Raw genomic sequence first — 26,192 nt, forward strand, 5'->3', positions numbered from 1 at the left:
GACGGGCGGGGTACGGGGGGGGAGCCGCTCCCCATTTACTCCGCGCTCCAGCGCCGCCCTCATCAGTCGCCCTTCGCTACCGTCTGTGTTAATATTCCACCTTCTCGGCGTTGTTATCCTCTTTACTCTGCTTCTACGCGACTGACCGTTCACCAGAATTGAAGGGGGTGTCTATGCAATTTCGCTTCGTTTATAAATAAGTCAAAGGATAGTTTAAAACAATAATTCCTTGAATTTTTGAGGCGTTATAGCGCGCCGCATATTTGTCTCGGTTGTTAAGGCAAAGGGAGCGGTGGAGGAAGGAGGAGGGCTGCTATTGACATGGCCGTCACGGCGAACGGGAAGGCTGCCTCGGAGCCTAACCTGGGGGGTGGAAGCGAGGGGTCACACCTCGGGACACAGCAACAACAACAGCAACGTGGGAAGCAGCAGCATCAGCAGCAGAAGCAGCAGCAACAGCGACCGAAGAAGACGCACGCAGTGGAAAATGGCCACGCCAACGGAGTCGCTTTTACGGAAGTGAGTGCAGTTCTCCTTCAAGCAATCTTTTTATCGGCTGGTTTGAGCTGGGGGTGGGTGGGATGAGACGTCGTTCGATCCACTACCGATCCCGTCAAGCAAACACGGAGTCAAGCCGCCTTTCCCCGAGCAATCAGGCCCAGATCGTGTGCCGTGTGTCCGGAGGGGCGATGTCCCCGTAACGGAGTCTTTAACGCTGCGGGTTTTATGATGTCGAAGGGTTTGGTGGAGGGAATGAGACTTTTTGTATTTTTTTTAAAGTTTGTGGCCACGCTCGCCGGGTCTGTTCAAGGCGCACCGGGTTACGTCGTGATGTTAGCGGGAGGTTCAAGGCAATGTTTGATGGCCAACGTGGCGTGGATGGGTAAAAATGTGCTTTGGGAAGTGGCCTCGCTTGATCAAATCTCTGTGTTGGTGCGCACTAAGCTCCCGATTTGGTCGTGTCGGACACGGCACGGGCCGAGGTTATCTGTCGATGATGAGCTATTTGCTCTCTGGGTACCACATCTTGTTTTGTCCACCTACGTTAAAAGAAAAAAAAATTAAAGGATGCGAAATAATTGTTGGTTGTAAGTGGTGAGCAATGCGTTGAACGGGTTAACCCCCACATCGTTGTTTAAACGTGGCCGTATACACCGCATGCAGTGCGGTTCAATAAGATCGTTCCCGTGAAATGTCACGGGTTTTTTAAGGCCCCCCCCCCTTCCTCCACCTTCCAGAAAATACTGAACTTATTCGCCTTGCACACGTTGCCTGGATTATTATCTTCATTTTACAGGACTACCAACACCACACCCACCGACCACTCAAGTTCCACACAAGATTCAGCGTGATTAACTGTTTTCTTTTACGGTTATTTTTTTATAATACCAAAGTTAAAAGTCATGCGGCCTTGCACGGCTCGTCATCGAGACAGTAGAGGTTCGTTCTACGGTTGCTTCCACACGGAATGAGTGGCTCTCATTCGACTGCACGATGAAGATTGTCAAGCAGCAAGTCCCGCGGCTGAAAGATGAACGCACAGCTGCGTCGGTTTGCAAAGTCGAATTTTCGAATTCCGATGGAAATTCACATTACCGTCCTTGTTGGTTATGGTTTTAGGCGTCTCCCATATTTGTTGTATTCTTCGGGGTTTTAATGTGACATGTACAAGTACATGTTAAAAGCAGTCCGTTTATTATAATGTTGTCTTCGACTCCACTGCTGGATGAGGGCCTACCCACACTGCGCCTCATTCGGGGTCATTTTATCATACAGTACTGTACTTTAAAAATACCACTTGTATCAAGCACGCTCATAGCTTTTTGCTTACTGCTTTAAATAATTTGTGGATTCATCAAAATTCAGAAGTTTTTGTTGCATTGCTCCTTTTTACATTGGATGTGTCCCCTCCTGCCAGCGTCATTGCCTCGAGGCCCTTGACGTCAGCCGCCTCTGAAGCACTTTGGCAGATTTCGTAATTAAGTTGAAGTCATTTCGGCCACGCAACACTGGCGGCCAGTATATACGAACCAAAGCAGTAGGCCGATGATGGCGGGGTTGCAAGTGCTTTTCGAAAGCTAAACTTAATGTGAAGCAACACATGCCATTATAAAAAGATGGAACTTAAGGTCAGAAGTGTATGTATGTTGAACTTCTTAAGCAACGTACGTAGCCAACCGTGTTAATAGGAGGTGCGCGGGAAGATCGCACGCAACTAGGGAGAGATGGATGCTTTTGGTTTACACAGGTGAAAATGGGGAATACACGTACAGTACAGTATTAGCATACACAGTATAAACACGTATCTTTTAATCTAAAGAAATATGATTGGGGAATGAGCAATAGGGACAGTCGGTGTACATCGGCCAAGCAAAGACACTGGGTGTCTCCTGATGCAGGTGTTCTTCACTAATTTTAAGAAGGGGGTACACTTTTTCTGATAAGACATCCGTGTGAGGGCTGCCACACATTTGAAACCATTGGTTTGACACCAAGGGCCGCCAGAGGCCTGCCGGCCTTGCAATGAAGAACACTACTTTAGGCTATCTAGAGCACATGTGCGTCACTTTGCCCAACTCCCCACTGGAGATCGTACTGGGTGGCAGGAGTGGGAATCTAACAATTCGACTCCATGCAGTACGGTTTACTTTAGATGTGGGGCATGTCACCTGGTGGTAGTTGATTGAAAGATGTCGGGTGTTTGTGGGGCCCTTTCCCTTGTTGGAAAAAAAGTTCTTGCAGTCCTTGGGACTAAATGTTTTGAAGTTGAAGTCATGGGACAAAGCCCTTTGCACAATTAATACAAGAATGTGCCACCGATTAATGTGTAACCATAACCGGTTCAATGTTTTATTGGTCAATTTGCCTGGAAGGCTTTTGCATATTTTAGCTTATGACTTTTTACACCCTATAATCAGCCCCTCTATAGGACCTAGCTTCCTGTTGTGATTATTGTTTGTTTTTAACCATACTGTAGTAATAATATTTTACCAACCGGTTACAACTGCCGTTAAAACATACCTTCACATGGTCATTGCCAGTCTTATGTTTGAGATAATTACCTTTCCAGTGAGAGGTTTACCACTTTTTCTTATTTAAACACAACCCAGAATGTGCCTTTATTTGATATTGGATTTGGCATTTGAGTTATGGCAAGCTTTCGTGAGACGGCCAGGGCTTGTTTTGAATTTAGTGGCGGCTGGTTTTGTGACGTGTGCTTGCTGGCTTGTACCGGGACGAGCGAGCGCCGCTGTCACCCCACCGCACATTCCGAAAATTTCCATGAGGGTTAAGGTTAAGATGAGGTAAGTTCCTTCTTTTTAGTTTTACCGAGTTGATATTGTGTGGCCTGGTCTCCAATCGAGCTCGTCCATGGCACGTTTCTTTAGTGCGTCTCGTGTTAGCTCGTGACAACGGCAAAATGCACCCGTGATCCCAACGTGCGCCTAAGATTTACGAGCCACGCGGTCAGGGCGAATTGCCTCGGATGGAATGACACTTTTCGCATTGCTAAAGGCGGGTTCCTCTCTAAGAGGTCCTGGCGTTGATTTGCCGTGATGCACGTTAGTTTGTCATGAACTGGGCTGCGTGCATATTCCATGGCACTGCTTTAACCAAATATACTTGACAAACAAGGCAACAAACGTTTCCTTGGTTGGAGTGGAATCATTGCATGTTTCATCTCTAGCTGTCGGCACACTTTCCATATCTCTGGCATATACATGTTCCAGACTATCAATATTGAACGAAAATGCCTAAACATCTCTCTAATTCACCATGCAAGTTTACTCAACTGTGCCCCATAACTATTTCCTTTGAACTGAAGTAGTGGTTTGCCTTTTAATTATTAACGTTTGGGTTGAAATAAGATTGCGCCACATGAAGCCAGGTAAGTTACATCTAGTCGTCATGACGATGCGGAGGAATGCTCCCTTTCATACATTGGCTTGGGTGGCTTTCTTTTGTTTGTGCTGTCATGTTTTAAAAACAATTCATTCTCCAGTCGTCGATTCTTTACTCTGCATATTTATTTATCGCTGTCCTGCTGCGTATTGCTGCGCTGAAGTCGCACCGTCGCTGTTGTCAGTGGGTACAGTGGCAGCGTCGTGTGTGTTTATTTCCCTGCCGCGTTGGCTCAACAAGAACATCTTTTATACAAAGTCACAGCGGCCACACTTGGCTAAGGAAAAAAAATATTTTCCCCCAGCTTCCACGAAAAATCGAGTTTCATAGCTGTATTTATAATCACATCTCGGTAAGATCTGTAGCAGTCGCGTACAGCTGGTTGACGGCAAAGTCATTGTATTGCGATGAAAGTGGCCGTTCGGACATGTTTCTGTGATTCTTGTTTTCGGACTTCCACTTTGGGTGTATTTTAGGGTGTCAAACCACACTTGTGTGTCCCTGCTTGTAGCAACAATGTCTGCAAAATCGATTGTGCCCCCAGTGTGGCCAAGGAGGCCATTGTGCATGTCCACCTGTTAGCGGTTCGAGAGTTTGGTTTGCTTTTGGGGCGCCACGGTGGCGAGATGTTAACTACCTCGCCTGGTATACAGGAGTGCGTGGGTTCGATCCCGACCCTGACACCTGTATATTCGGAGTTTGCATGTTCTCCCCGCGGTGAAGTGGATTTTTCTCCAGGCCCTCAAATATGCGTTGAGAATATTTGGCTGCTATACATTTCCACGCGATAAGCCACTTCGTTAAGCTATCATTTGTGGTCAGGTCGCTTCTGAAAAAGAGCTATATAGCTCAGTGGGCCTTACCTGGTAAAATAATAAAAAAAGAGTTTAGTTTAAAGTGCAGCACGAGTGAAGGTTAAGTGTACCTGTTCACCCATTAAAATCGGTTCTTGCACTTTTGAAATATGCGTCACGTGATGCGCACAAAATTTGTTTACGATCTGCGCTTGGTTTGTGATTACTCCATTGAGAGCCTATGAGCCACTGTTGATTCTGCTCCATGCACCGCAATGGTGAGGAAAAAAAAGATTGATCCTTGAATCAAATCTTGATGGTAGAATATTTACAAGTCGTTGAATCGTTGCAAGCCCAATGAGGACAGTCATAAGAGACTTCTGCAAATTTAGCATTTAGCAATTATGGGAAATTTAAATTTAAATGTTTCATTGGTCCATTAGCTCGGTGTATTTTTCATTTGTAAGGCAGTGTTAGTCAATGATGACTTTGTAAACTAATACCAGCAAACTGTTGGTTTCAGGCCTCCCCCATGGCACCTCGGTCATTGGGGATTATTGACGATCATTCAGTATGTGGGTTGGTGATAGAGGTGACCCAGGACACCGGTTCATACAGACCTCGCCACTGATATTTAAAACACTCGACACACACAAGAATAAATATTTCATTGGCCGTGTTTCGGGCAATGGCCCTTCTTCATCGCCATGCCTAATACCACTGATGTTAGGCGTGGCTGTCAATCAAATTCAGGTCACCAGTTTCATAACCAAGTCTGAAGCATGGCGCTATACGGTTCCACCCATACCCTGTATGCCACATAAAACTGCCACATGTACATGTGCACCCTTACAGTGCTGAATAAACACCCGCACGTATATTTATATAGTACCGCATGTGATACAGTGTGGTGCCTAGTGTGGAATTTACAAGTTGCGGGACCCAAGCTTGTATCCCCACGACACCACACATGCCACAAATTGCCTCCCCACTGGGGGCCCAAACGTCGAGCTGACACCCGTCGGACATGGTGTGTGTGTGCGCGCTAGTGCGTTGGTCTAGTACATAGCACACTGCTCATAGAACTTTCCCCAACAGCGTATGTAGCCTACAGGAGGTGGGGGGGGGGTCTTTGTCTTTGCGTGTAAGCTCGAACTTGTGAAGGAGCGTGTGATTTTAATACACGAGAATTTCCTGACTGCCCTGTTCACGCAGGATGAGGGCCGCGACCCCTATGCCTCGATGTACAAGCGGCCCTTCCGGGAGACGTTTGAAGAGACGCCCATGCTGGTGGCCGTGCTCACGTACATGGGCTACGGTGTCCTCACGCTCTTCGGCTACCTGCGAGACTTTTTCCGAGCTTGGGGCATTGAGAGCTGCCAAAATGCCACCGAACGCGAGGAGCAGAAGGTGAGAAAATGTGGGCGAGTGAGTAGATGATTTCGCGATTGTTTGGGTTTGGTGAGCGAGTAGGTTGGTGGATGGGTGGGCACATCGGTGGGTGCGTGGTTTGGTAAATGGGTGAAGTGGATGGGTTTTCTGGTCGGTGGGTTGGATGGGTTCATGGCTACATGGGTTGGTGAGTGGTTGGATGGGCAGGTGGGCAAGTGTGTGGATTGGTGGGTGAGTGGATAGGTGGGCGAGTGAGCAAGCGAGTGGGTTGGCTGAGCAACCGAAATTAGTGTCTAAGCAGAGGATTGGGTTGACGACCAAGTGGTGAATGAGTGTGCGAGTGGATGGTCAAACAGGGTGGGCAAAGCATGCAGGTGAGTGGAGATGGCATTTGAGGCCATTTAAATACTTAACCATTCCATACCTCTGAAGGATTGCAAATGAACAATTTAAAACTAAAGTCCGAAGGTTGTATATTATTTGTTCCTATTATATTCACTGTTTACAGCTTTTGTTAAACCATGAAAAAGTATGTTTACAGTGTAATCATGTCATTCAAAATGTTGATTTAACCACCAATGAGTTCACTAAGATGCATTCATTTATCTTTCACAGGAGATTGACCCACGTATCCATAGCGACATAGAGACAACTATCAATTATTCACACTTTTGTTTTAAGCAATTTACCAGAACACTTCGACACGTACATACAATGACCCACCCTTGTGAATAATGCCACACGATGTTGAAAGTACACTTTGATGCAAATGGTTTGCTTTAGAAATGTATTTAACGTAAAAATCTGCTCTGCAGCCTTTTATCAATCCACTGCCGGATGAAGGGCTTCCCTTGCCGTGTCGGTCATCGGGGTTGTTTGACCAGACTTCACCTTTTTGGTCAATGCAGGCTGATGAAGGTAGACGATAGGGAGGCGGGGGGGGAAGCCCAGAACAGGTTCTGATACCATTAACCACTGATGTTAGCTGTGGCCAGGAATAAAATTCGGGATTTCCAGGTCCGTAGCTCAATGCGCTATACACTGTGCCACTTATCTACCCCTTATATCTTACATGTGGTCCTTGCTCTTTTAGCGGCTTATTATATTCCAGGTTGAACACAATTGAATACTGCGTGTAATGATTTGTGACAAAAGTAAATTGTGGTAATTAGACCTTTAGAATCAGAATCTTTATTTATCCTGGAGGAATCCGATGAGCTATGAAGCTGTTTTTCACGGATGTCCAGTAGGGGCAGGTCAGACCTGTAAGGAAACACCCACTTGTGAGTTAATTAATTTTCACCATTTGGGGGGGGAGGTCACACTTTGATTCGAGATTCCATACATTGTAGGTCATGCGAATTTATTGTCTAATTAGTAATTAGTTCACATGTACGAATAGCAAATAATCTGTTACAGCATTCGATGGCATGTATCATGGGAAATATAATAGATTTGCATCGGAATCATTGTATTGGTACACCAATTGTTACATTTAAGTAAATAGAGCGAACACAAATGTTCAAACTAGATAGAACAAACAAGTAATATGAATGACACTTTAAATGACACAAAAAAAATTATTCTTGAACAGAATCGTGATCATTAATCGTGACAATCCATAAAATCATATTGTGAATGGGCGAGTGAACACGTGTGTGGGGAAGTGAACGAGTGTCGGAAACTGAGTGAGTGGTTAGGCACCTGAATAAGTGGGTGAATGGGTGGGTTGGTGAGTGGATTAATGAATGGGTGGGTGAGCAGGCGAACAAGCACACTAGTGGGTGAGTAAGTGGGTAGATAGGTGAGTGGACAAGCAGGTGGGTAGGTGGGTGAGCGCAAGCCAGCAGGGAGGTGGTACTGTGGGCGAGTGAGGATGCGGGTGGGTGAGCGAGTGAGTGGGTAGCTCGGCAAATGATTGGACGATAACCCCAGTCACGTTATTGATCATGACAAACATCACCGTTTGCCGTGCCCACCTTCTCTCTAGGACTTTGTCCCGCTCTATCAAGACTTTGAAAATTTCTACACGCGAAACCTCTACATGAGGATCCGAGACAACTGGAACCGGCCCATTTGCAGCGTCCCTGGTTCCAGGTTTAAGGTGATGGAGCGCGTTACCGATGACTACAACTGGAACTTCAGGTACATCGCACTGACTGTCAAGTGGTACACCCAGATACACTTGTCAGAGAAGGAAAATTGTTTCCACTTTCATACAGTCACTCGTTTTGGGAAATTAAATCGATTCCAAAAAATGTAGTTTTTTTTCCTGTTCAACACCATCATTATCCATAATCAAACCACCTGCTCATGATCCTACGATGCAACTCTCCGCCTAGCGCTTGCACCTGAGCCAGTTAGTTTTTCATGATATGACATTCAATGCATGAAAAAAAATGAAAATGTCTTCATCATTTATTTATAAGTGTACTATTATGGTAAATCTCAAATATGGCCTTTGACCTAAAACCACCATCTTGTGTGTGATTACTCGTGTTGTAGCGCAATTCACGACTCCGAGGCAGGTTGCTGTTAGGGGCTCACGCCACGTTTATTAAGGGCTTACGCCAGGTTTGTTAAGGGCTTACGCCGAACCAAAACCCCCCTAGCCGATAACTCCCCAGGGGACAGGGTACTGGGATCCCTACACCCCGGCTAACTCGGCTCTCCTCCCTGCCCCGGGCCGGGATTACCCCCAACCTCGGCCGGTCGGGCGGAGTAGCCTCCCCTAGCCTCGTGTGAGGATCAACTACCCGAGTCCCCTCTCTTACCCCCGACGAACCCTGGTTACATCCCGGGTCCCCCTTTAAATGCCCCCCTGGGGGCATGACGGTCACCGCCCTCCACGGCCCGCCTGACGTCACGTTCCGCGACGCCACTCTCTCAAAGGGCGAGCGTGACGTGATGTCACCCACTACACTCGTAATATTCCTATTTATTTTCAGCCTGCACGTATTTTCCTGCGATTAGTTTCTCACTGTTTACAGAAAGCATTTGAATTGCTTTTGAGATATGTTGTCATCGTTTTTTTCCAAATTCCCAACAAAACTCACTGTGCCGCAGGTTCACTGGGCGGGTCAAGGACGTGATCAACATGGGTTCATACAACTACCTGGGCTTCGCCGAAAACGTGGGGCCCTGCACGGAGGCGGCGGCGCAAGTGGCGCAGAAGTACGGCGTGGGCGTGTGCAGCACGCGGCAGGAAATGGGTGAGCGTCCCTCCCGTTGCTCATCTACTGACCAGGCTCAAATCCCGTGCGTGAGCTTCCGTGATCTGACAAGATTGGGCGGCTATTGGGGCATCTTGATCACAGGCTTAAGAGCTAATGCTATAAGAGCTATCCTTTTCACGTGTGCGCTTCATCCAGTGGAATCTATTTTTGCACGTTTAATAATGAAAGGGCGGAGTTGAATGTCTGTGCAAGGGTCCCTCCCTCTGTTGAGCAGCACGTGACCACCAGGAGGTGGGGAGGGAGAGGGATTGTTTAGGTGTCGTTGTTTCGCAACCAAACCACAGGTCAGTTGATAACGCATGCAGTCACTGGCGGGTTAGGTCTGCACTGTCTCAACTTTCCGTGATGACTAGAGTGACCCCAAGTTCACGTTTAACAACGCTTTATGTTCACACCTGAACATGCTCGCATGAAGATACCCCCTGTAGCCATACAGTTTGTCGGGACAAGGGTTATTATTAGGGAGCACCTATTGAATCCAGTATGGAGTTGTGTAATTAACACCACGTCCGTCCAGCCACCTTTTTCCACCCAGACATGATGTGTACCCACTGCACTAGGTAGTAATTTTAAGGTTGAGTTGATCTAGGGGAGACCCAGGACAAACGTGCTAATCGGAGGTATGGAGGAAGGACAACAAACTAAACAAAAACATGTTTATTATGGTCATGAATTTAACTACATTAAACTACATAGCTGGGATTATGTTACAGTATGCAAACCACCGCTCCATACGCATACTTACACATACTTAGCAACAACTGCCGATAACCACCAAACAAACGGTGGTCATGTCACCAAAACACGTATGGCAGCTGAGGTGTACTTTGAGGCAATGTGATGTGGAATATACACACACAAATACGATGGCTTGTGTGTGTACACACACACACGTACAGTATATACGTGCATACATACGTAAACTTTAACCATGAACAGGTGCGTGCTCATTCTTATTATATCTTTTGCGAGGGAGACATTGGGTGTAAACAAATGAAATGCGCAATAAAAATGTAAGTAAACGACCTGATACATAGTTCGTTTCTGCCAATGTAAAAAAAGATCACGACTGGGGTAGCTGGGTTGAGGTTTTGTTGGGGTGGTTGGGGGGAGTTGGCTTGCTTGGTCCCACGGGGACTGGCGTGTGGGGACTGGCTTGGGAGGCGGATGGACGTACATTATTGTGAAATTGCCCTGTGCCTTGAGCTCGAGATGGCGACTGATAGTTGGCAGCCTGGAGCAGTGGCACCAGGGTTATTAGGTTGTAGATTTAAGCAGTTTGAACGAGCCGGTTAAACATTCACCTCGGAGGGGACCGGAATGGCTTAAACGTTGAGGGTGGTAGGCTGGTGACACAGTGGGTAAGTACACTGCGCCATGAACCATGCCCAATCATGGTCAAACAACCCCCAAGAGGCCATGGGAAGCCTTCATCCATCCAGCAATTAATTGGCAGAGGGCTGTGAATGATAATTTAATATTGTATTTTTGGCTTGCATAGGGTGCATCAATGGGCTGCATTTTAAATACTTCACCACCATGGGTGAGGGAGCATAGGTGTCATTGAAGCAGCTACCCCAATTTTTTTTACTTTTAGGGCAAAGTGTTAGCGAGCCATTTTCTGTGGCCCTCTGATTTCTATCCTTCACCCCGTCACCCTTGGATACTCAACATGGATTCCCTTGGCTACTTGTCTCCCCAAACGTCTCCTCGCATTTCTTCAACGCTGCCCAGCTGGCAGAATCGTGCATGGGTGGCCGACCGACCATTACCTGCCTCTGGCCAAGGTCGGGCTGAATCAGCAGCTTCATTCGTGTTGGCCATGAAACACAACATTGTGGCTTTCTGGTGTAACCAGTGGTGGTGGTGGTGGTGTGCCTGTAAGCACGCGGTTTGGCTCCACACTTACTTTGTGGGCTCAGCCTGCCTAGGCTTGCCAGCTTTGTGTTGCCGTTTGTGTGGCTGTGCTGCCCTTGGGGTTTTGTGACGTCAACCTAAGGATTCGGGCAATGCATGCGAATCACAGATGTCACCTTCCCTGACTGATGGGCAAGGGCGGGTCATATAATGGCTTCAAGCGGTGATGGTCGGTAGACGAGACTGGTGACGGAACGGTAGCCAAAGAAGTTAACGCGCCCAAGGGAGACAGCTGCCATGGAGATGATATTAGCGATGACATACGGGAGGGAACATGGATTGTATCATCACAGGACTGTAAAGGATGGCGATGAGAAGCCTTCATCCAGCAGCTGTGAGACCATGGCAAATGATAACCTTGAGTCGGGCTTGTGGAGGGTAACTAGTACAGGGCAGCTGGTGTGAATTCTTTGTTGCTGAATATATGGGGCTGTATTTGGCTTTGGCCCATTGCATTGGATGAGGCCAGGATCTGCTTTTTTCCAATCCCCCCCCCGTTCACCATTAATCATGGAGCGAATCCAATGTTTACTGTTCATGAACTGTGATTCTCCCCAGCGCCGCTGGCTCGTGAATCTTTGCAAAGCCGCACCGAACATTTTCCAACTTCGGTGTCAGCAGGGCTTTGTGTTGTTTCTGTTGCGCTAGTGAATGGGTGCCAATTTTTTGGTGGTGGTTCAGGGTTAAAACCATTCAACAACCACTTACCCCCACCCCAGTGATTCAATTACTTTAGGGTTGCAATTCGTATCAGGAATGTTTCTTCTCCTTTGCAGTAGTGTTGTTCCCATTAGGCTCAATGTAATGTCGGCAGATTGTTTGCGTATGTGTAGGAATTAATTTTGGGGTTGCAATGTCATGAATTTTTATTATTATTAAAGAATGTGGTGAATGGTAGCGCCCTCTAGTCTGCAGGGGTGACATGAACCTATGACATTCAACATGCACGAACGAAAAGAGATCGATTCTTAAGTGCACGATTTTAATCATGTATTGTGATAAAAATTATTTTTTAAATGCCCAAATTGAAAAATGACCCACAAATGACTGAATTTGGATACATAGCAATCATTGCACCCTTCTGGCAGATATACCCATGATCACTCTTGCAAATGAGACTCATCTTGATTTCTTGAGTCCATACCTAGTTAAACAAAATACACTTTAAACATGAATCCACTGAAGTTGTGTCAATCGTGGGAGTGGTGTGACCATACTTTACCACATGGGTTGGTGTGTTAGTGAAGGGGGGGGCAGTCCCAAGACCATTTCAGATGGAGCTAAAAAAACAACATTTAGAAATTGAGCTCGTGTCGCTGGGTTTGTAACCCAGTACCCTATCCATTTTCCACCGTTCCCCCAGTTACATAATTTTCATAGAAGCTGGGTTTAATACACAACTCCCACGGACACTCCGATACAAATACCAGCACGGGATGTGCTGGTATTTGTATCGGTACCTGACTGCGGTATTGGCAGCAGCAGAGGAGATGACAATGTCAGGAAATGTTCGCTGCTGGCTTTTAACAGTGAAGGCAGTGTGCGTTGTTTTGCACGTCAAAGATGAAAAGTAATGTAAACACGTTGTTTTTAAGACGAAATATTCCTGCACGGTTCACTGCACCCACACGGCTCCAGCCTTGCCGATAACGACGCCACGGGATGTCGACTTGGTGGGGGGTCCCATTGTGCAGACGTTGGCGTGGGCAGATTGGACTCTTGCACTGTAGATTTTATTTTTGCCCGGTCTTGCGGCATTGCCGGGGTGGGCGCGGTGGCGGAGGAATGCCGCTTGTGGCAGAGCCAGTTTTAGCAACTTAAACGGGTAGAGCGAGATGGCGCGTTGCTCGCAGAGGTCTGTGGTGGTGCAGGGGTGGTAGTGATCGTTACATGCTTTGCATTCAAGTAAGAACCCTGGCAAAGGAAAGGTTAGGTAAGGGTACACTTAATGTTGGCGGGTGGCGAGTTAATCCCGGGTTGAAATGTGTTTTAAAGTTAATCTTGATAGTATTCACGAAACGATAAGTTGATATAATATTGTTGATTCTTAAGCTCACGGTACAAGCTTGGGATTTGTGAACCCGAGAATCGATTGTTTATGATTTGCTCGTGTTACGTTAAGGGTAATTCGGTGGACGTAACTGTACAGATGAGGAAAAACTGAGTAAACCAAACATACGAGACTCTAAAAAGGTAGAACAAATACATTGGTTATAATTTTTTAATCAAATTACAACCCTAATAGTGATTATTCAATGAATCGCTGGTGGGATGAATCATTAAATGCCTCCCAGCTAGGATTTACTAATGTCTTTAATTATCACACCACTTGGTGGGAAGTCAACAGTGGCCATCCTATGAATGGGATTGGTTTATGGCATAGGCATGGTGGATTTTCCCACCATTAGCTCAGAACCAGCAGCGAAGGTGAGCATTACCTAGTGCTTGTTTTGTGCCCAGAGTTCATAGAAGGAACACATTTTTGCACAGAAAGAACCTTCCAAAGTAAGAAAATTGTGCAAGGTGCTCCTGTTATTTATTCTTCTAATTGCTTAACACAGAAACGCACGGCTGTGTTTGAACACGAGGCCACTCTCGGCTGAACGTGCCTTCGAAAAACGGAATGAATTGGTCTCTGAGGGTTCCAGCCGTGATGACTGATTCGCCAACTCATCCCCCCCCTTCCCCCGCACAGTAGTAGCTCCCTAATAGAATAATCAAATAAACCAAAGCGCCCGTAATTGCCACTACTTCGTGAACGAAACGCGGCGAATACAAACCGAGCCGTCGGTCTAAGCCTCGTGTTGTTTCTGCCTAATTGTGAAATGGCGAGTGGAGCCAAACAGCTGGAACCAATGAAGCACGCGGCAAATTGATTTAATAGTAATTTGCAGTTACAGGAAAACGAAACCCATGAAGTGAAACGTATGCGTTCAATCATATATTCATGATTTAAGACCAGAGGACAGTATTTGTTAAACTGTCGAAGGTCGCTTAATAGTTATATGCCATTCTTTTTGGTGGTATTATTGATCTAATCTGCCAGTGATACAGAATTCTGCCCATATAGCCCGACCAGATTACTGTGCTTGCAAAGTGGGCGAGTGGGTGGGTTTGTCTAAATCCGGCGCTACCGTGGTGGTACGTGCAGTAAGAACAAGTGCTGACAGGACCAGTATTTCACATTCGTCGGACGTTACTGTATTTCACCAAGAGGCTACACGAATTATTCTTTGGTTCTTTCGGTAAAGTCACGTATAAAGATAAAATATTAAATTAAATACTAGCATACGACGTTTCGATTGCAACACAAGCAATCATCGTCAGGTATAAATTAAATAGAAACACAAATCTAGTATACTTAGAAATGTAATGTAATACAACAGAGAGTCGGATAACATAACACGAAAGCTCCAAATTAAGTTTAGGCTACACGAAGCGTATAGAGAGAAAAAAACCCTCTTCTGCTGATGTAGCAACTGACGCAGAGCTTTGTGATAATTAAATATGTTGCCTTCGCAAGTATTTATTGTTTGTCCCAAATAAGAAAGGGGAAAGTCACAGGGCTTTTAAGTACTGCAATCAATTTCTAAAACTGGTACTCAGGGCTTCATTTCTCACTGAATGTGGTCTTGGTTGCTGGTAGACTGGAGTAATGCCTAGAAACAGGAACGTAGAAGGCGGATCCAGGACCAAATTAGATAGTCTGTGTAATCGCACGATGTCTGAGCACTCTGAATGTGTGGATTCCACGCGTGTTTTATGTTGTCATATTTCTGAGTGCAGAAATATGTATGTTTGAAGTTCTTTGGCACTGTACGTAGCCGAACAGGACAAGGTAGATTTAACATTTAACCGCTCTTGATGAATGTGCGCGGAGAACGGTGGTGAATTAGATCCCAGGCCAAAGCCAACATCAGTGAGGAGCAATATCCAAACCGGTCCGGGGTGTAATACTAATCAGAATAGTGAAACATGGTCACAGAACCCCCTTTGACCATCACATTGTAGGGAGGCCTTCATCCAGCAGTGGATTGACAAAGGACTTATTTTTTTAATGATATTATTTAATACGCATTTGTGATTTAAATTAATGACTGGGCAGTGAAACAAATTTGAGGAAGTCATGCAAGGCACTTAGTCTGACATGAGATATTTTCACCCCTAGCAGTCTAATTATTTTGATAGTTGGTCTGCCTGTGTCTTTATGTTTATTTCGCATCTTTTATGATGGTGATGCTCTCCTGTAATCTAGTACTTTGGATCCAAGTGCTAGTGGATCACAAATATGTATGCAACTTTTGTGGCCAGAAAATTAAAGGCCAGAAAGTGGGATCATGAGCATGTGTGTGCACACATTTGAGTGTTACCCCCCTCGTCAGGGGTGGTCGGTTTATCGGAGTACTCCATACACACAAAACTCCTTAAAATAGATTTTGCCAACATCTCAATGCAGCGCCTTCCTGACAAGTCTTGTGACTCAGCAAGGCGTTACTGGATAATTAAATGGCATAATTACTGTGATCTATGTATGTCTGTCTTCTATCTGTGGTTTACTGTCTCTGTCTTCATCTCTGTCTGCTGTTTTTTTCCATTATCTGTGTGCATGTCAGTTTCTTTGTCTGCTTCTCTGCCCATGTATGTATGTTGAACTTCTTTCACACCGTACATAACCAACCATGCATCTGTCTGCTTGCATGTCTCCTTTTGTCCTTCTGTCTGCCCTGTATTGTCTGTCTTTCTTCCATCTTGTTTGTCTGTTTCTCCTCCTGTCCATGTTTGCCATTCTCCCTGCTGTCATGTTTATATTGTCTGCTTCTTTGTTTGTCCGTCTATGCAGTATTAGTAAACTCCCATTGATTGACAAACTCTCTCTGGGGGCCCTGCCTCGGTGCCAGCTGCCGCCTCGGTGCCAGCTGCCGCCTCGGTGCCAGCTGCCGCCTCGGTGCCAGCTGCCGCCTCGGTGTTTGGCGAAATGTTAATCGTTCTCGGCGTGTGTGTCTACAGGGAACCTGGACAAGCACGAGGAGCTGGAGAAGTTGGTGGCGCGTTTCCTGGGTGTGGAGGCCGCCATGGCTTTCGGCATGGGCTTTGCCACCAACTCCATGAACATCCCGGCCCTCGTCGGCAAGGTGAGGAGGGGGCGACGGGACCAAGGTCAAGCTTTAATCACATTTCAGTTTTGGGACAAGTAGACGATTAAGCCAATTCATTGACTAGAATTGTCATAGGCTACCTTTGTTGCGGTCGATTTACTCGTGCCCCATTAAAATGGTGGCCGCTCCCACATGCTGCCTCCCGAAGGCGGGAAACGCCCTCCAAGCCACGGCTGATGATGCCAGTGACGTCGCCAATCGCCACCGCGTGTCACCTCTCGTCCAGCGGCACAAGTGTAACTGTGAGACTTTTCCGACCATTATTGTTTTATCCAATTTGGTAATCGAATTGATAATCGCTAATCGATGGCTTAAAAAATTGGATAGCCCAGCTCTGGCCATGTTTTTTAAACTTATAAATGCGTGTGTATCCACTCAGCCATAAATAAGGTGCAGTGTACAAACAAAAGCACTGAGGAGACAAAGGTGGATGGGTGTAGTCCTGCTCGGACTGTGCCAGCAGTAATAGATGCTCGGTAACAGCACTTGCCCAAACCGTATATGTAAGCTACACAGGCAATCATTGTCTTTCTTGTAGAAGTGGAATGATCTCGTGGTTTTTTTACGCACTTTGACCAGACGCAGTGATTTTTTTTTTAAGAATGGAAATCTTTCTCCTACTTCTAATTGGAAAAACAGAATGCCAACTTGTATCCAAACATGATCTGGGTCTGGCCTTGGTGCACTCAGCCTTCAGTTAGCACTTGGTGTGCAGCCTTGGTCTTGAACATCAGCCCAGGATAACACTGACCACACCATCTCATCATGATGCCAGCGTGCCTGCCCTAACTCATCAGTGGAACTTGCTGCTGAAGGTCTGCGAAGTTAAATGTGGGCGATCGTGCATCTCACCCAGGGCTGTCTCATCCTGAGCGACGAGTTGAACCACGCTTCCCTCGTCCTGGGAGCTCGCCTCTCCACCGCCACCATCCGCGTCTTCAAGCACAACGGTGAGCTGCTCGCCTCACTCATTAATCATTATTTTACGTGAATGGAAAACGCAACAAAAAACTGAGTTAGTTCATTAAGAGTGTTTTTCTTTAGGGGATTTCACTGCAAGCAATTGTTAACAGTGAGTGCATGACCTTACATCCACATCCTTTTGTTCTGTGCCGTCATCGTGCTAGTATGTAGGGTAACATGAATATATATTTTTTATATATACAAAAATACTTGGAAAATGTTTAGTTGGCAATCTGGGCATTACTGTTGGCAAGCTTTGAGTTTTGCAGAAATTATTTCAGGAGTTTTGTGGTTTTTATGAAAACATACAAAGTGTCTTAGGTGGCATAATATTTGCCTGGCATAGCAATAGGGTAACCCTTTAGCTCCCTTAACTGGGTGCTGTGTTATCTATATATAACTAGGCTATGTATATTGCAATCTAACGCAGGTTTTTAAGCATCGTTAATTATACAAACCAATTGAGGGTGGTGATGATGATGAGGATAAGAGTTGCATTTGGTTTTAAGTTGCATCTTTAAGGGAGCGATTTACTGCCCTTCCCTTAGTGTGGGCACAGAGTCACTGAACCTCGATGAGTGAGGAATAACTAATATTTAAACCAGCGGAAATAAAGATATTACTTTACAAGCATGGTCAATGCCCAATTTTGGAAATCTGACCACAGATAATCAAAAGGCATTAGTTTTGGTTGCACCTTTACGGAGCAAGTATATTACCGCTCGCTCCCCACAACTATTATATAACTGTCGCGTTGCTGCTCGTTGTGCTGGCAGACATGGTGAACTTAGAGAAGCTGTTGAGGGACGCAATCGTGAACGGGCAACCACGCACGCACCGGCCCTGGAAGAAGATTCTCATCCTGGTGGAGGGCATCTACAGGTGACCTCCGAAAATTCACACACACCACCCCCCCTGCCCTACCACCTCCAGAAGGCAGCCACTTTGGTTTCTGGCATAACCAGAATTATATGTTCACTTGCTGATAGGTGTAGCACGATAAATTGATTAAAATGTATTCTCGCACTGAAAAAACATGTATCCGATTATGCTTGCGACTAACCATTATTTTCCTCCTTATGCATAAGTATATATTTGTACTTTTAGATATCCATATTTTCATACATTATTTCTCACCACACAGCATCCGTAAGGATGGCAGTGTTCCCGGCCAGAGGCCAGTCACGGGGTCAAACCCAGCACGGAACTATTTTATCAGGCAACTCCGTGGTCACCTGCCACAGTAGGCATATACCACTTCAGTTGGGGGGTTGTCTAAAATTTTTGTTGGTTTGGTTCCATTATCTAGAAGCATAAACAGAAGAAGCCTGTGCTTGGTCAAATATACATCCTGTACTGCAAGGATCCGGCATCAATAATCAACCCTTACAATCATGATTTTGTCTCTGAACTTTAGGCATTGATGCCAAACCCTAAGAATACTAATGAGGCTTGTGTCTGGCTGTCTGCGCTATTATGTCATTTCATACACGAGTTCGCTTTGTGTCTTACGTATTCATCTATGCATATAGAATGTCAATATGAAACGTAAATAAAAATATAACAATATCTGCTGTTCGTTGTGCCATCACAATGTCTCGCATGCTGTTGGTGGTGCACACCTCGGCCCTAAGTGAGGCTTTCCTGGGATCTTGCAAAAGACTTAATTTGTATTAAATGAAGGGTGACTTTGTTAGATTGCATACGGCTACACAACAGAGAGGAGGCTTTGCCCCCTCCACTTCCTCCTCCTCCACATCCCCTGCTCGTTCTATCGCTGGTGACTTAACGCAGTCGCCCGTGGCTTCTTCTTTTCCCCACTGCGCGCAGCATGGAAGGGTCAATTGTGCGCCTGCCAGAGGTGGTGGCGCTGAAGAAACGCTACAAGGCCTACCTATACTTGGACGAGGCGCACAGCATCGGCGCCGTGGGGCCCACGGGTCGTGGCGTCGTGGAGTATTTTGGCTTGCACCCCCAGGATGTGGACGTCTTGATGGGCACCTTCACAAAGAGTTTTGGCGCCTGCGGAGGATACATCGGCGGTCGTAAGGTGTGGGTCGAGGGGGCAAGGGTGGAAGTCGGTGGTATCCAGTGTAAGGGAAGGTTGGGATGAGGCAGCCCCCCCCCCCCATACCATTCGATGGGATTATAATGATTTGGGCCTGTTTGAGATTTGATGAATTGTCAGGATTTGGGTTGTGCTTATCAAGAATAGTTTGGTTTCGTTTATTGTAATTGTAGCACCCTTTCATGACCCCATAGGTCATGTAAATAATCTGCACATACAAAAACTGAAACTAATTGATTCATATACATACAATTTGATCCATGCATCTCGAGTGCAAACATTTATTTTAATAGATAAATAATTGTTTAGAAAACAAGTGGTCAAAATTTTTTATCCTTAAATTCCTGTATGAGGTGGCCCGATGTTAATGCACATCTTTATTCGAACAATTTTGGGGGGGGGGGCACGGTTAGTTGATCGTCATGTGTGCAATAGATTATAAAGCAGCAAGTAGGTTGCTGACCTATTTGTGTACTGTATTTTTAAGTGTTATTTGCACAGTTAATTTTTCTGCAGGTACTTTGACCAAATACTTGAAACGCACGATCCGTCTATAAAGTCTCGGCTCATTGAGGCTTTCCTGGGTGAATAATGAAAACGGAATTTGTCTTTAACTCTTTTTGTATCTGTGTCCTGCCTCTTCTAGGATCTGGTGGACTACCTGCGCATGAACTCGCACAGCGCCGTCTACGCCACGTCCATGTCGCCGCCCATCATCGAGCAGATCCTGCAGTCCATGAAGTGCATCATGGGAGAGGATGGCACGACTCTCGGTCAGCCGATTTCTCGTACTTCTCATCCCCTCTCCTGCCTCTATCGTCAATGATACTTCTGGTTGTGAATTTTAGGGTTGAAGGGAAGGGGGGGGTGTAACGCGAGAGGTGTTTAAAACGCTACACTTATTACGCCACATGTTTTTCTATTTTGCTTCTATCACAGTGGCTTGGCCTTCATAGTATATCCATCTGAATAGTTTAGGAATTATGTACTGCCCTAGGGAATTATTGATAGATTTCTGTATAAAATAAGTGCTATTTTGTTGCTTAAAATTATTCACTTGTTGCCTTGTATTTTGAAAATGTTCATTTTATAAAACAGATTGTTTATGAAAGTGTGTGTGTGTGTACGTGCCTTTCCTCCCCCGTAGGCGCCCAACGCATTCGACAGCTCGCGGAGAACACGCGCTACTTTCGCCGGCGCATACGCGAGATGGGCCTCATCACCTATGGCAACGAGGACTCGCCCGTCGTTCCCGTCATGCTGTACATGCCCGCCAAAATTGGGTACGGAGCAGAGGGGGTCAGCGGGCCGAGGGATCTCGGCGTGACGTTCCGGGAGGGGTCCCCTGGCCCACTTCGCGGCCCTAAATCGCTGACTTCAGCACGTGGTGGCGGCGGCAGAGTTGGTAGCCTCACCTGATCTCTGGTAACAAGAGTGACCCAAACGCGTCCTCTGATTTGACCTCCACTCTCTGCCGTTCGGACCCTCGCGGTTGACTAAAACCTTCCTGAGTCGAGGGGTCGTGTCTGATGTTTGTCTGTGGCTGATTTGACCGCCACCGGCAGCCATCGCCAGACTCGCCACTGAGTGCTCTAGTGGTGAATTTGGGCCGTGAGTGGGTTGGCTGTCACCACCATCCAGTCTTGCGTAGCGTTGAGAACCCCTGCCTTGTTGACCCCCGCTGCTCCATGCCCGATTTGCAGTGCCGAAAGTGTGCTATCCGGTAACTTTCCTTTCGAAGCCAGGTCATGGAACTTTTATCTCTATTTTTGTAGTTCTCTCAACAACCTTGCCTTTCTCTTTGCACCATTATCTTGTTTACACTTCTTCTGAGACTGAACATCATGGTGATATTATTCGGTTGAGTTCATTGTTTGCTGTATGATAAAAGTAATAATCAATGATTAATGGAACTGCATGTCAACTGACCAGACTATGTGCAAGAGAAATGTTGTCCCACTGAGGAAGGACATAAGAAAGCAGCATACAACAAGGCAGGCTGTATAACACGGCTTCCACTACCTACAAACGTGATTTAAAAAAATTACAACATTGTTAATTGCTTTGTGAACTCGTGATCTCTGAAAATCATCAAGGGTTGCATGCATGTCTTGTGGGTAGTATGGTAGTATGGTAGTCTAGGTTAGGTGCCAGTGTTGTCGTTGTGCTGGGATGTGTCCCCCTCTGCTGCTCCCCTTCCTTTTGATTGCAAATTTGCAGAGCTTTCGGCCGTGAGATGATGAAGAGGAACATTGGTGTGGTGGTTGTGGGATTCCCCGCGACACCCATCATCGAGTCACGTGCTCGCTTCTGTATATCTGCTGCACACACGCGGGAAATGCTTGACGAGGTACGAGTCGCGTGTCACACTTGTTGTGCCGTGGCTTTAACCATCTGTATTTTAATTGCGCTATAAATGGTTTAAAAGTATCTGGAGCCAATGTACGTTACAGGAGATGTAATTTATTCAACGTTAATTTGTTTAGTATGTTCAATTATTTTGTTAACCAGTTGTTTTTGTCCCGATTTCTATTTGCTTTTGCTGTACTTAATGCATGCTTTTTGTCATTTAGGTGATATAGGTCTCTCACCTGGCTAAATAAATAAATTAGATCTTGTGATGCCAAAAAGTGCCATTTTTGTTGCTTTTCACTAGACACTGGCTGCCGTCGACGAGATCAGCGACATCCTGCAGCTGAAATACTCACGCCGCCGCCAGGGCTCGCGGACAGATTCGGGTTACGGCGAAACGTACATGGACCAGGATGACTGAGGACTGTCTTCGCTGCATGTCGTCTTCTTCCCCTTGATCCCTGCCAATGTCACGCTGTCCAGCTCCTCTTTAACCCATTTCCCCTGAATGACATCCAACATCAAACCCACACGCTCAGCTCTGGCTGATTCTCTTAAAGCAGCCACCCCAGCCACAGACCACCAGCTCACAGTGAAGATTTTTTTTTTTATACGAATAAGGAATGAATTTTTTAAAAAAGGTCTTCTGTTTTTTCATACACTCCATTGCAAAACAAGGCATGGAACAGTGGCTCATACTCTTGGTAAATATTACCAGGGCTATGTATTGCCATGGAATTTTTTTATTATTTTGCACTGCATAGTATAGTTCACAATGGATTTTAGAAAAGGTTGCCAGGAGGAATGGTTGCACAATTTGCTTCAAAGATGTATCATTGTTTGGCTGTTTGGCAGCATGAAAGGGTTCGCATTGAAGTCACAGCATGTGCTACTGTATTTCGTTGCTAGAGATTTGCTACCACGGGATAGTACTCGCAGTCAGTACTGGGTTTTTATTCCACCTAAGGGCACGAATGCTGCATTTGATTTGGCTTGGTCATGCTCGCTTGCTCTCCAGCTCTCCAGCTTCACAACTATTTGCATGCCAAGTAGTCTTGGATCATTTGTGACAATGGTGCAGTGTGCAATTTTAAGATGCAATTTTCACACCATTCTAATGTTATTGCAGACCATTGGGCATGACAAAAACGTGTAATGATTCCAGTAGTAGCATATTTGAGACCAAGAGCATTCGTTGATAAATAATGTGTACGCAGGTACCATCAGGGCATTCCGACCATATCAGGCAGAGAGAGGCATCTTATAATTTTTTTGTTTTGTTCCTTTGCCTGGAAACTACTGTTCAGATGCGTGTGAAATAAAAGTGTCATTGTGTTGTGGACGGCATTGGTTTTACGTAACTATACATTCCCCTTATTTTACATAAAGCTTAATTGAGCCTATCACCAGATGTTGAACAAACTGGCACATCTCCGGGAAAAGAAGAACGTTTATGGGCGGGCACTGTACTGTACTCTGTGTGTATGCGTGGTGTCCTCAGTCCATTCCCGTTCTACAACTGACCATTATAATGGACGCATTCAACTAAACCACAAGGTGCGTAGGGTGTCCAGTAAAGTGTAGACAATGGCTGTGTAATAACTCGCACTGATCATTGCAAGATTTCTGCCTACCATAGGGTTTGCGATGGCCCCTTGGTGTATGGACTGTTGAGTTGTAGTGTAAACTATATGATGTAAATTTGAAGTTTATAACATCCACTCTCACCCCGGTTTTAATTTATGAATTGTGTTTCTGGGAGCTGCTGATTTTGGGGGAATTGCTGGAATTTTAAAGAGCCCTTTGGCCCGGAGGAATGGATGGAGTGGTTCCTCATGGCATTGAGAAGTGCAGCAATGCGGCATTGTACTTATAATGTCAAATCGGTGTGAGGGTAGGATATGGGTGTAACTTCTTGCTCGTCTTCCCTCCCAACCCCTCTGATGGTACCTTTATGATATTTTAAGTCAAGAGTTGGCCAAACTGCCAGTCTGGTTGACTGGGCAGGCCACTTTTTTCCCCCCACAGTAAAAAATAAACTATTTTATTCCATTTACGAAACGTTCCGACATGCCGCACGTGTCGATGCCTCGCCTTGGAAAGATTAACTTTATCCCCGGTTCCTAAGTGCCCGCCATTGCCCCCTTTCTCTCGTTTACACAACAACGCTGCGCTTCAAAGTGATAAACGGGAAACGGGTTGTCACATACCCCGGGTGCAAAGTCTCGGTGATACCGAAGTGCTGTGAAGTTTTTGTTCAGGGAGTGTCAAAGAAAAAAAGAGATGGCAAATGAGATTTCATGACAAAATGGAGCACCGGTTTTGTTTATTTATTGCAATTTCTTTCCTGATGCTGAAAGTTTCTAATCATCTCAAATGTACATACATTTTCTAAAATAAAATTTTCTCTTGTAAAGTTGCATTTCCTCTTACTGTTTTAATGTATATTACTGCTCGACAAATATGGGAGTTCTGAGTTATCGTTCAATGTAATTACACGGCAAATATGATATTAAACTCATTAATAAATATTAAAAGAATTACACCACTTTACTATAAATGCATATACATGTTTTGAAATCCCCTGTTTGCATGTGCAGTGAAACTCATCCGTGCTGATGAAGTTGGAACTTAATGGCGTGTTATTGCTTGTGGCTTGGAATTTGTGTGCATGATTGGCGGTTTCGCATGGATAGGACATTTTTTGCTTCCAGATACATTTTATTATACATTGGCAAGCTGAGCATATCCGATTTACCAATGGCTCAATTTATAATTCTGGGGTGTAGATGAATAAAACGGTGGCTTAAGAGGACGTATGAGCCAGTTCATTATATGGTCCAGCGCATCCACATTTTGCATACTTGGTAGAACTTGTTATAAATATCCCAAAAGTGTGCTTATTAGTATCTCACCATTGGATTTAAGCCATTTCTTTTCGGAACTCTTGCATAAGCAGTGCAACATCACCCCGTTGGAAAATTACAACTTTTCAGGTCTCCGCAATACATTTCATTCGTGCTCTCGTATGTACACAGTACATTAGTATTTTATGGCACACAAATAATTTTATAGCCCTCAGAAATAATGAGTAGATTAAAATCAAAGAAATTGATCTTCTGGGTTTTTTTTGTATAACAGGGCTAAGACCACAAGCACGCTACACTTTACCCGATTTAATCACGGATGGATGAAACCGATTCTATCCCATTTATCTCAAGTGCGGGCTCCGTGCCCTGGCAGAATAATAATACTGTACAGTAATGTTATCATTTATTTTAATGGGCAAAATCCGAGTCTTAATACAGTTTCAGAAGGTTCCTTGAAACGGTGGTCCAACATGTATAACGGCACTAAGCAGTCCCTTAAAGAGCCGCATGTGACTGGAGCCGCAGGATGCCGACGCCTGCACTCTACAGGATCGTGCAGATGTCTGGTGACCCCTATTAATTTTCTTGGCTTAGTAATTTTTGTTAAACAAGAGATTACATTTTACAGACTTATATAAATGGTGGGGGGGGGCTCGAGATCTGGACCAGCCCTGTACGATTAAAAACACATTCCTGTGGAGGGAGCTGGTAGGAACGTTGGGTTGCTCGGTCAATGGCCAGGGTCAACGGCGGCGTGGTGTATCCCGCAAATATGCCCGACTGTGAGAGTGTGTACAAGCCGGCATAAGTAGGTTGAGTTGTATAAGGGCACCACGGGGTGACCAGCCCTCCCCACCCAGCCCCACCCCCACCCAGCCCCTCCACACCCAGCCCCACCCCCACCCAGCCCCTCCACACCCTCCCCACCCAGCCCCTCTCCATCCAGCCCCACCCCTCACATTTTTGGATGCACGACGGACGGACACAATAATCCCCTGTGGGCTGGTTTAACCAGGAGGTTCCTACCAGTAAAATATATATTGATGTACTGCCATCTCCTGTCCATTTCACATAATTGCCCCACTGAGCCACCTTGGTATCTAAGTGTCACCCGTTTAACACGTCAGCTTTCGCGACCAATATAATTCATGTTTTTTTTGGGTTAAATCGCGTAATTTGCTCTCCAACACTGGTGTGCTGTACTAGTAACGAAATTACATGTTCTGTTTACGTTTCAAACCTTAAGAATTGGCTGTCGGGTGGTGGCGGGTTTAACGTCACATTTATATGTACGCGATCTAATCCAAAACGATAACACATTCCTACGGAGGGAGCTGGTAGGAACGTTGGGTTGCTCGGTCAATGGCCAGGGTCAACGGCGGCGTGGTGTATTCCGCAAATATGCCCGACTGTGAGGGCGGGCACAACCCGGCATGAGTAGGTTAAACGTTGAGTTGTATAAGGGCATCACGGGGTGACCAGCCCCTCCCCACCTAGCCACACCCCTCCCACCCCCCACCCAGCTCCACCCTCCCGTCCCC

General features: G+C 45.8%; 1 protein-coding gene across 1 annotated transcript; it reads left to right on the forward strand.

Annotated features, from left to right (window-relative positions):
* The first annotated feature begins 184 nt into the window (after window positions 1-184).
* Window positions 185-24,197, forward strand: SPTLC2 (serine palmitoyltransferase long chain base subunit 2). The gene is made up of 12 exons (XM_078610052.1): window positions 185-519; window positions 5,913-6,107; window positions 8,080-8,234; window positions 9,156-9,301; window positions 16,250-16,374; window positions 17,255-17,348; window positions 18,138-18,243; window positions 19,192-19,411; window positions 20,076-20,202; window positions 20,577-20,712; window positions 21,650-21,779; window positions 22,086-24,197. The coding sequence occupies exons 1-12, from the start codon at window positions 322-324 to the stop codon at window positions 22,200-22,202; spliced, it is 1,749 nt and encodes a 582-aa protein (XP_078466178.1). The 5' UTR covers window positions 185-321; the 3' UTR covers window positions 22,203-24,197.
* The last annotated feature ends 1,995 nt before the right edge of the window (window positions 24,198-26,192 follow it).

The sequence above is a fragment of the Lampetra planeri genome, chromosome 33, assembly GCF_965212315.1.
Source record: "Lampetra planeri chromosome 33, kcLamPlan1.2.h2, whole genome shotgun sequence".
NCBI classification, from domain to species: domain Eukaryota; kingdom Metazoa; phylum Chordata; class Hyperoartia; order Petromyzontiformes; family Petromyzontidae; genus Lampetra; species Lampetra planeri.